The sequence below is a fragment of the Marmota marmota genome, unplaced genomic scaffold (assembly GCF_001458135.2).
Source record: "Marmota marmota marmota unplaced genomic scaffold, marMar, whole genome shotgun sequence".
Lineage (NCBI taxonomy): Eukaryota > Metazoa > Chordata > Mammalia > Rodentia > Sciuridae > Marmota > Marmota marmota.
In genome coordinates, this window is record NW_026000019.1 from 29,884,198 (window position 1) to 29,895,182 (window position 10,985).

At 36.3% G+C, this 10,985-nt stretch overlaps 1 protein-coding gene across 1 annotated transcript; it reads right to left on the minus strand.

Moving 5' to 3' along the window:
• Positions 1 to 840: 840 nt before the first annotated feature.
• Positions 841 to 1,782, minus strand: LOC107147586 (olfactory receptor 10K1-like). Its single transcript, XM_015492087.1, has one exon. The coding sequence runs from the start codon at positions 1,780 to 1,782 to the stop codon at positions 841 to 843; it is 942 nt and encodes a 313-aa protein (XP_015347573.1).
• Positions 1,783 to 10,985: the final 9,203 nt, after the last annotated feature.

Consider the following 10,985-nt stretch of genomic DNA (forward strand, 5'->3'; position numbering starts at 1 on the left):
AGAATGCACAATTAAGCACTTAAGGGAAATGAATAGTGATAACTATAAAAATAACAATGTTGGAGAGAAGGCAAGACTACAGGATAAATTCATGCTCACAAAGGATCCCATTTGACCAGAGATGTTATTGGAGGTGTTTTCCATGGATTTTCTGGCCATTCTAGGACTTCTGATCTTTTCTGCATTAATAATAACTCAAAGCCTTTGCTTAGAATTATTTGAGAAATTTTAGCAATTGATACAAAGGTACTAGTGTCTTCATATAGAATAAATTAGTATGTGATTCAGGAAATTATGGGGGAGCTGACAAGGTAACAACAGAAAGGATATACATCTGAACAAAAGGTGTATTCTATCAGGATGCTCCAGTCTCAAAGGAAAGACATAACAGTTTAATGTGTAATTTAAAGTGGTGAATGAGGGTACAAAAAGAGTCACTAGGGTTTGTTGCAGAATTGAAGGAGCCAAGGTTGTGCATTTTCTTCAGGAAAGGGAAGAGTCAGTTAGATAACCTGCTTCTGTTCAATGGAGTTGACAGTTTAGATACCATCTTTGCTCTGAGCAATTGTTCTCATCAGCTTTTCTCTCATATTAGTCTTTGAATGACCAGTATCTGTAGTACATTAACATGCAATTAAATTTTTCCTGGAACTGAAAAATACCTTTCCATATCCTCTTAAACTTGTTCAAGAAGCACTAATAGGAGAATGTTTCGCTTCATTGAGAAAAGTGTAAACTGTTCTTATGTTATAGAGTATTGGCATAATTAAATGAGAAACTAGGTAAAAGCACACATTTTGCCTAGCAAATAAAAGCCATGAAGAGTTTAAAATTGATTCTTTAGTTAAGAGGAAACCAAGTCTTGCTCATTGTTCTTTGAAGGGCTGATTTGAATTCCTTATTTCTCAGACTATATATCATTGGATTGAACAATGGGGTGAGGATGGTATAAGACACAGATATCAGGGTGTCTTGGCTGGAAGAGTAGTTGGACTTGGGCCTCAAGTAGATGAAGGAGGCACAGCCATAGTGGACAGTTACCACAATGAGATGGGAGGCACAGGTGGAGAAGGCTTTGTATCTTCCAACAGAGGATGGGATCTTTAGAATGGCAGAGATGATGCGGACATAGGACACCAGGATGAGTAGCAGTGGGATAACTAAGACCAATACACCCAGCATGAAGATGACCAACTGACTGAGGTGGGAGTGGTGAGATGCCAGTTTGAGGACAGGGGAGATGTCACAGAAGAAGTGATGCAGTTGGTTGGAAGAGTGGAAGGGCAGGTGAAATACCAAAGATGTGATGATCTGAGCCACAGTGAAGCCACAGGCACAAGCAGCGGACATTAATCCCAAGCACACCCCATGGCCCATGAGCACTGTGTAACGTAGCGGGTTGCAGATGGCCACGTAGCGATCATAGCCCATGGCTGCCAGCAGGAAGGAGTGAGAGCAGCCCAGGAAGAGGAAGGTGAACATCTGGATGGCACAGCCCAGGAAGGAGATGGTCTTCTTCTGAGCCAGCAGGTCCACCAGCATCTTGGGCACAATGACAAAGGTATAGCAAGTCTCAAAGCAAGAGAGAACTGAGAGGAAGAAGTACATAGGGGTATGAAGGGCTCTGTCCAGCACAATGGTGGACATGATGATGGTATTGGTGCCCAGTGTGAAGAGGTAGACGAGCAGGAAGACCACGAAGAGCAGCCTCTGGAGGCTGGCCAGAGCTGAGAAGCCCAGGAAGACAAATTCTCTCCCCCAGGTCTCATTGACCCACTCCATAGACAGCAGTTCTACACAGGAGTGCCAGGGACAGAAGTGGAGGCCAGGACCCAGGAAGAAGAGCAGAAAAGTACAGGATCCTCAGCGTGAAGCTGGCATGTGACAAGTATTTCTGGATATTTGATAGAATTCCTTTATTTTCTCTTTAAAACATCTGCTAAAAGAAGAATTGATGCTAATATACTATAGAATATTTAGTGGCTCCAGTTGGGAGGCTATTTGTAAGTGAAAGACGGTTCATATTTTTAGCCCAGGATTATGCTGGTGCCTAACAGATTACCCTTTTATCTTTTATGTGCCTTATTATTTTTTTGCTCAATGTAAACTAAAGGAAACTAACTCTCTAGAAGTGAAAAATGTTAACTTCATCTATCTGAACCTGATCAGAATGTAGAATGAAGGATAAAATTCACCAAATTATGCTATGTGGATTTATGTATAGATCTTAATGAATTCTACTTTTTTTATAAACCAGTTAGAAAACCAAATAAATAATCAGAAGGAAAATTGTAGAGTAAAGCAATAGAGGAAGGCATTGTGATATGCAAGGGATTAAAATGGAGCAAATTATGTTATTTCATTTATGACTCTTATGTTAGTACACAAATCAATAAAAAAAATTCAGATTCATTTCTGACAGACTGACCAAGAGCACTACTGGAGGCTCCACAAACCAGTGCAAAACTCAGAGATGGGCAGAAGATAACATTAAAGAAAATACATATTTTTCTTATTCAGGAAAAGAACAGTCACCAGATGGTAGAGAGAAACTCTAACTTGGTGACATTTTCCTGCACATGGCAGTTTTTCCAGTCTGAGTTTCCACATGGAATCCCAGAGTAATTGAGCTTTTCAGCAGTGTCTCACATCTTGCCTCAGAATGACAAAGAGAGTAGGACAATGGACATTGGAGAGGTTCCGCGTCCCTGCTAGAAAGCTCCACCTTTGCTGTAGTAGTAGGTCAATAAGGCAACTTTTGCAATTTCTGATGCTTGAACCAGTTTGTAAAGTGGTAGAAAGAATTATTTCTAAAGTGATTGTTAGGCCTTTGATGATATTATTTTTTCCATGGGTGCGTATTCCCACTGCCTGACCTGATAATAAATAATAAGGTTTTCCCTGAATCATCCACTACATATTAGCTATGTACAGTCTTCATTTATTTGTGTCTGAGGGTTTAACATCATTTCATACTGAGGAATTATTGTCATATTCTACCATATATTAATTTTATTTTTACAACTTTTTAACCCATAGTAACACACATCCTTTTTCTAGACACTAACTTGAACTATGAACATTTCTGAAATTCGTTGCATCTATACCTTGACTTTGGAGATAATAAACTTTTTTCTTTCTTACTTTCTAAAAACGGGTCCTAAACACAGTATATGACCTCTATCTATATCACTACAACCTATTATTATTTACTATTGCTATTACCACCTATCATTATTAATATTTTATCACTATTACATATAAAAAAGGACATTTATAACTCCATATTAAGCATGTGCATCTCTGTGTGTGCTTGTATGTGTGTGTGTGTGCATGTGGGTGTATATACTAGCTATGTCTTTTCTATACTAAGAAAGCCAAGTTTCTGAACATAACACCCACCTCCTAGGATGCCTCTGTCCATTTCAAAACACTGAGGGAAAATTAAATTTATGATCATTGTTTATTCTTGGCTCATCATTGTCCCAGAGACTTTCATCTGGTTTCCTGAGGACTTATTCACTTCTAATGCTCACTCTATCTTGTGTTGTAAAAATGTAGAACACAGAAACTGAAATTCGCTCCTTCTGAAGGAGTCCTTCTATCTACCAATACTAAGGAAAATTAAGTTTAATTATTGTCACTCAGTCTTATACAATCAGCTGATTCCAGTGACATGGATTTTTACATAGTATTTACGTGAATCCATGGCTTGGATGAAAAGTGTAATTGATCATGGTCCTTTTATGTGATGTGTAGAAACCTAGCATCAGAGCATCTGAGAATTCAGCCCCATCTGCTGATGAGCACATCAGAGACCACACATAGTATGTTATCTGCAGTCCTATGACAGAAAGATATATAAGAATGAAAATTAGAATTTTCTTGCAGCCAAATGTCTACAGTTATAAAGTGAATATGAAAGATCTCTCACTTAGGAGTGACGCTATCTAAATCTTTAGGTTTCTAGTTGTGCATTTCAGGGAGAAGCACTTATTATAGATATATGGTCTCTCTAGTCTAAAGTGAATGGTGTGAACAAGAAGTGTAATAAGCTGTTAGATGCATGGAAGGTACTGAAGCCAGAGGGTCTTTGAGTAACATTTTGCAGAAGAAGTTTTGACCTAAGAAAATAGTTTAATACAATGGTCTTTAGGAGTTTCTAACCCAGAGAATCAAGGATTCTCTAGCTAGTGGATGTCAAAAGTCCCCTTATGATATTCCAGAATCCATGAATAGAATTCAGGTCATGATCCTTGCAGATGATAGTTCCCTGTCTTGTGTTTCTATATTCTCAAAAGTTTCATTGTGGTTTCATATAATCTGGATTTAAATGAATACTCAATATTGGAGGAAACTGGATATACTCAAAAAGAGAGAAATCTACTGAGCTCTTACATATGAAAATTTTGAGAAATTCTAACATTTATCTTAGGAAAAGAATTCAGTAATGAGCTAAGAGAAATTACACAGATAGCCTCTGAGAGTAATGAAGTAGAAAATTTATCTTTTTAGATGTCCACCAAAATGTTTAATTTCTCCAAACAGCCTAATTAAAATGGAGTGTAAGTACCATATTTCAATTATACCTAAAAACTTATTCCATGAGTAGACAGCAAGAGATGTAGAGAAGTGGGACACCTATTTCATCTAATCCATGAGTCAACCAGTCGGGGAAAATAAGAGGAGAGAATAGAGGAGGTGAGGGAAGGGAAAAGAAGGGAAGAAAGGAATCCAGCTGAGTGTTGCAGTACAATCATGTAGAGAAATTCAGAGAACTATGTAGAGCATTCCTAATCACTTTTAGTACCTGTGATGAAAAGTAGCCCCCGATTCTCCTTTTTATCCCTGTCACTTACCAGAAATGGCATCAGTGATCTCCATGAGGGGTGGAGGAAGAGTGTTCTCAACCACTACCTATCTCTCAGGTCCAGGACCTGCAAAGTCCCAGACTAGAGCAATGTTCCCACTGCCCAGCAGGGACCTACATTGCTTTCCCCTTTCCAATTAAGAGACAAGCAGCTGTTTGGTATCGGGGATTCTCTGACAAGTAGGATGTGGCCATATATCAGAACCTGAGAGAACAGCAGAACAGAAAGAATCTGCCTTAGGACAGAATCTCATATGCATCAAGGGAGTGAGTCTCCTCCATCCATCAGGACTTTCAGCTTCTCCAGATAAGTCACCCTCTTTAGAGGTAGGGACCAACACAGGTCATGGTTATTAGAGGCAAGTCGTATGATCACCAGACTCCTGAGACTAGTTCTACTGCCCTGGAGACATTGTCTTGGCTTTATTGGAAAGCAAGTTTCTCAAAGGTGGCCTTAGATGAAGAGCCTTGGGAAAGGAGCCATTAAAAGTATAATTGGCCTGTGTATGCAAAGGAAGTTGAGTCCATCTGTCAGGGATTCTAAAGGACAATCTAAAGGAGAGTTCACCACAGTTCAGACTGTAAAGCAACTGACCAAGTAGAAAATCCTCATTGAACTTTAAGCCAAGATACTAGTACATTTGTACAGGGGCTCTCAACTTTAGTGTTTGTAAAAATTCAAAAGATATTTCATTATGAAATTCATTTTTCAGGCTTCTGCCCCCAGAATTTCTAATTGTAATTGATATATTTTGTAAAAACCTAAATCTTTATCAAATATCTCAAATCTGGTTGAGGCCTAGCATTAAATTGTTTCTTGTTGTATGATTATATTTGTTTAAAAAAAACCTATGGGGGCTAGGGATGTGGCTCCAGCAGTAACTCGCTTGCCTGGCATGCGCAGGGTGCTGGGTTTGATCCTCAGCACCACATAAAAATAAAATAAAAGATGTTGTGTTCACCGATAACTGAAAAATAAATATTTTTAAAAATTCTCTCTCTCTCTCTCTCTCTCTCTCTCTCTCTCTCTCTCTCTCCCTTTAAAAAAACAAAACAAAACAAAAAACAACAACAACAAAAAACCCTATGCACTATATATACAGTTGTCACTACCATCCAAACTAATCTGTAAAGTCAATATAATTGTACTAAAATTCCCAAATAAACTGTGAATTCAACTTAACAATTGTTTTTCTAAATTTGCATGTAAGTACAACACCATTTAAAAAAGGACAAGTGATGCAGGGACTCCTTGTCTTGGTAATGAGATGCCTCAATAATAAAAAAGACCATGAACCTGGTGCTGGAAAAGTTAAATAGTGTATAAGAGACAAATAGAAGAACTCAGAAATTCTTTCATATATACATGCAAATTTATCATGCATGAAAGTGACCTCACAAGTCAGATTAATGAGAAAATCATAATTATTTTCTAAATAATGCTGGGATACTTGACTCCCTCTATGGGCCCCTTTGCTAAGAAGGGTAGTCTGGTAGAATGATAAAACACCTTATTTAATGAACAGCACCAGTTCTGCAGCAGTGCCTGAAGGAGCCCTGTTTGCTACCCAAAGTAGTATATTCTCTGAAACATCACCCAATATACTGCTGCACAATTTTTGAACCATGTAATCTTGCAAATCAATAAATTAAAAAATGTGAAACAAAAAGAAAAAAATGATATAAATATAACATTGCCAAAGAATGGGGAAGAATGTCCAATTAATTTATATAAAATGTTCTCCTACTAATAATCAAAATGTAAAAGTATTCAATATATAATTTTTGTCATTTTTCTTGGCTAAAACTTAAATATTTTAAACAGTACATGTCATGGAGAAATCATCATTACATGTCATGGAGAAATCATCACTAATTATATGATGATTTCTCCATGACATGTACAGCTCTTAAAATTAAAAAAAAAATCTAATTTGTCTGTTGATTTTGCTAGAATACTTTTACATTTAAAAATGGATGTTTGAATTACAAATCAGCCAATGCTCACAATTTAAGTGTACAGTTTGGTAAATTTGACATACATTCAAATGACACCATTCCCAATCAAGTTATAGATTACTGTTCTAAACCATGAAGGTTGCCTCCTCTCCCTTTGTGGTTATTCCTACCCAGCCTGGGCACCAGAAAAAAAAAACTCTTGTTGTAAGACTATATTTGTTTAAAAAATTATGCACTATTCAGTTGTCACTACCATCCAAACTAATCTGTAAAGTCATCTGTAAAGCAGGTGTAAAGCAGCTGATCAAGTAGAAAATCCTCATTGACTTTGTAACAAACAACAAAAACCATCAGCTACACTGATCAACATTAATTAGATGAAATTAAACAACATATAGAAATATATTTAAAGGATTAGAAATTGATAGATACAGATGAGACACAAAGCAGATCCTACATGTGCGTTATTTTTTACTTTTTGGTACTGCGAATTGAACTCAGGGGCACTCAACCCCTAAGTCTCATCCCCAGTCCTATTTCATATTTTATTTAGGGATGGAGTCTCAGTGAGTTGTGTAACACCTTGCTTTTGATGAGGCTGGCTTTGGCTTCTGCCTCAGCCTCCCGAGCTGCTGGGATCACAGGCCTATGTCATAGCTCCAGGCCTACATGTACACTATTATCATCCTTAAAAAACAAAGTCAAGGCCAGGCCTGGTGGTGCACACCTGTAATCCCAGCGGCTCAGGAGGCTGAAGCAGGAGGATTGTGAGTTCAAAGCCAGCCTCAGAAAGGCAAAGCACTAAGCAACTCAGTAAAACCCTGTCTCTAAATAAAATATGACTGGGGATGTGGTTCAGGGGTTGAGTGCCCCTGAGTTCAATCTCTGGTACAAAAGAAAAAAAAATCAATATTTAAAACTATTGAAGGAGCACCCACCCACTGAAATAAAAGCAAACCTGTGTCTCTTTTATTATTCTTTCATTTTATTCATGTTTGTGACCATTCAAATACTAATGAACTTTGACCAAAGGAGTCAAGTTAAAAGCATGTTCCAGTCAAACCATTTAATACATACATGTTGGCACCATTTTATACATGTATATTGGCACCAGAAATTGAACCCAGGAGTGCTTAACAACTGAGCCACGTTCCCAGCCCTTTTAATATTTTATTTAGAAACAGGTCTTGCTGAGTTTCTTAGGGCCTTGCTAAGTTACTGAGTTTGTCTTTGAACTTGTGACCCTTTTGCCTCAGCTTCCAGAGCCACTGAGATTACAGGCATGTGCCACCAAGCCCAGCACAAAACATTATATTTTAACATAAGAAAAATTATGTATCACTGTGAGCAAAAATTCTGATCACTAGCAATAAAGAAAATATTATTTCTTGTCATGAGGGTGTCAAGATCTTCAAGAAATTCAAGGAAGAAAAGTTCAACAAGGAATTGACTACATGTACATACTGTTCTCAGATACCAAAGATACAGTGTCATGACCCCTTGCCCGCAAGGAAGACGCAACTCAGGAATCTTCTTTCAGCAGTTTATTCAGGCCCTTGATAGTTCTTCTTCTACCCCTCGGATGCCCCTCCCAGCCTTAATAAAGCATCTCAAGCCCCAATGCAAAGCTGCCACGTGGAGCTTTCTCATAGGGTGATGAAAAATCATGTGCCAACTCTCCCAAATAAGGAGTTGTTTGTCACAGACCACAGCGGAGCCAGCGCCATCTTGTAATGGCGACCATAGTCTGCAGAAACGGCAGAAGCGGCTCACCACAATACAGGAAAAAAACTTTTAAACATGCTAACACTCCAGGAATATTAAAATTTCTAGATTTTCTTTCTGAATTCCCTAGATTAAATGTTGCATTCAGAGAGATGTGTGCTGAATCATTCCATGAAAAGACAAATGTGTGGTAGATTCATTTTTGAAGGAATATATATAATTGAATAAATAGACCTACCTGTAGATGCAAGACTCAAATAAGCGGGAATAAGAGTGAAAGCATAGAACCTAAGGGTTATGCTCTTAACAAAGTAATACATTGAAACAAGGCAAGTGAGGAGAGAAGTGACAAGGTAAGCAAAACTTTCTTATTGCTGCATAAATAATCAATTGGATTCAGTGGATGTCACTTAAAACAGATGAATAAATATCAAATGCATAAAAAAGAAATACAGAAGACAGAAATATGATTTGCTGTCAAAACAGAGCATGATTCTATGCATTACATAGACATTACATGCCTATAACAAAATAACTCAGAAAGGCTAAAAAATAAAGAAGGGGACAATTTACCAATTGTAGGCAACCTAAGAAAAGAACAAGTTGTGTTCTTAATATTTGGCAATTTATAATTCACGCTAGGAGCATTGAGTGAACAACAAAACATACTTTCAATGCAGAGAGTTACAATTCACAATTAAGTTGATATCTCTGCATCCCCACAATATAGATGCAACCCTCATAAGAAAGATATCATACAAAATGTAAAAAATTAATGGGCAATACCAATACACCACTGTTCAAGCAGATCTGGAGGAAAAATATAACAAAGGATTAAGGAAATCTGAAGAGCAAAATCAGTAAAGCAAAACTTTTAGGTATGTATTTAACTTTGTATTTTTTTTCTTAAAGAGTATATACTTTGTTTTCAAAGGACACAAAACATTTGTTATTGTGGACTATTAACTCACAACAAAACTTTCAACCACATCACAAAGTAAAAAGGATACAAACAAACTCCCTAATCTTAATATAATAGATTAATACGGAGTAATAATATAAGAAGGTTCTGCCACTTAGAGAATTGTAGAATATATGTTGGGTCAAAGGGGTAATGATAAGTAAAATAAATTGAGTTGTAGAAAACAATGTCAATTATATTCCATTAATTTATCAGATACAGCTAAGATTAAAGGAACGATTAGAATAAAGTTTATATCTTAATTTTATGTAAGAAAAATATTTACTAAATTTTTCAAAATATAAATCATCTCAATGCCATCTCAACTGTTTCTGACATATAATAATTCATTTTAATAAAAATTATAAATCAAATGTTCAACACACATAATGTCAAAATTATTTTGCTATTAAAATACAAAAATTCAAAGGATTTGAGAAAGTATCACTGAATAAGAAACCTGAAAGTCTAAATTTAAATATGATGAAATATCATGAGCAGTAAATATATAGGTAGATAGATAGATAGATATGGCTGGCAGTTTAGTTCAGTGATAGAGCGCTTCTGAGTTTAATCCCCAATTCCCCCCCAAAATGGGGAAATATGTCATCAAAATAAACAAAAATTAGACAATATTAAGTAGAACATTTATTTGCAACAAAAGCACAATCTGAAATATTTGAAAGCAAATAAGAAATTGAAAATTACTAAAAACATTGTCATAAATGCTAATAAAATATATTACAAACTGATGGAGAAGATAACTAAAGCTCTAAAACTAAAACTGTATGCAAGCACATAGCTTATAAAATATGATCACAGTAACCACAATGCACCCAAAATAAAACTTATTTCACTTATTTTAATATCAAACCAAGATCATGTACACTCATCAGATTAGCAGTAGTGATCTGTATTAAATAAAGAACAACAAAAATATTAACAAACAAGACTGTAAATTATTTTAAAATTTTGCACAAAGAAGTTCAGCCAGCTATATGTAGAGACACACACCCATAATCTTAGCTGCTTGGGATGCTGAGACAGGAGGATCACAAATTTGAGGCTGTCTGGACAATTTAGCAAGAATCTGTCTCAAAAAAAAATATAGATAGATATAGATAGATAGATAGATAGAGATAGATAGATAGATAGATAGATAGACAGACAAACATGGCTGGCAGTTTAGTTCAGTGATAGAGCGCTTCTGGGTTCAATCCCCATCCCCCCCAAAAATGGTGGAATATGTCATCAAAATATATTTTGTTCCTTGAGTATATTCATCAAACTTATCCCAATAATTTCACTTTATAAAATTACCCCACTATAACAAATTTACACACAAACATCTACTTACAGCAAGATAATCTGTAAGTCATAATACAAACTTAAAGTATTGGGTTTAAGAAAGACACACACACACACACACACACACACACACACACACTGAATGAAGACTATGGAACCAGA

Coding starts and splice junctions, on each gene's coding strand:
- LOC107147586 (XM_015492087.1), bottom strand. CDS start 1,782: ATGGAGTGGGTCAATGAGACCTGGGGGAGAGAATTTGTCTTCCTGGGC.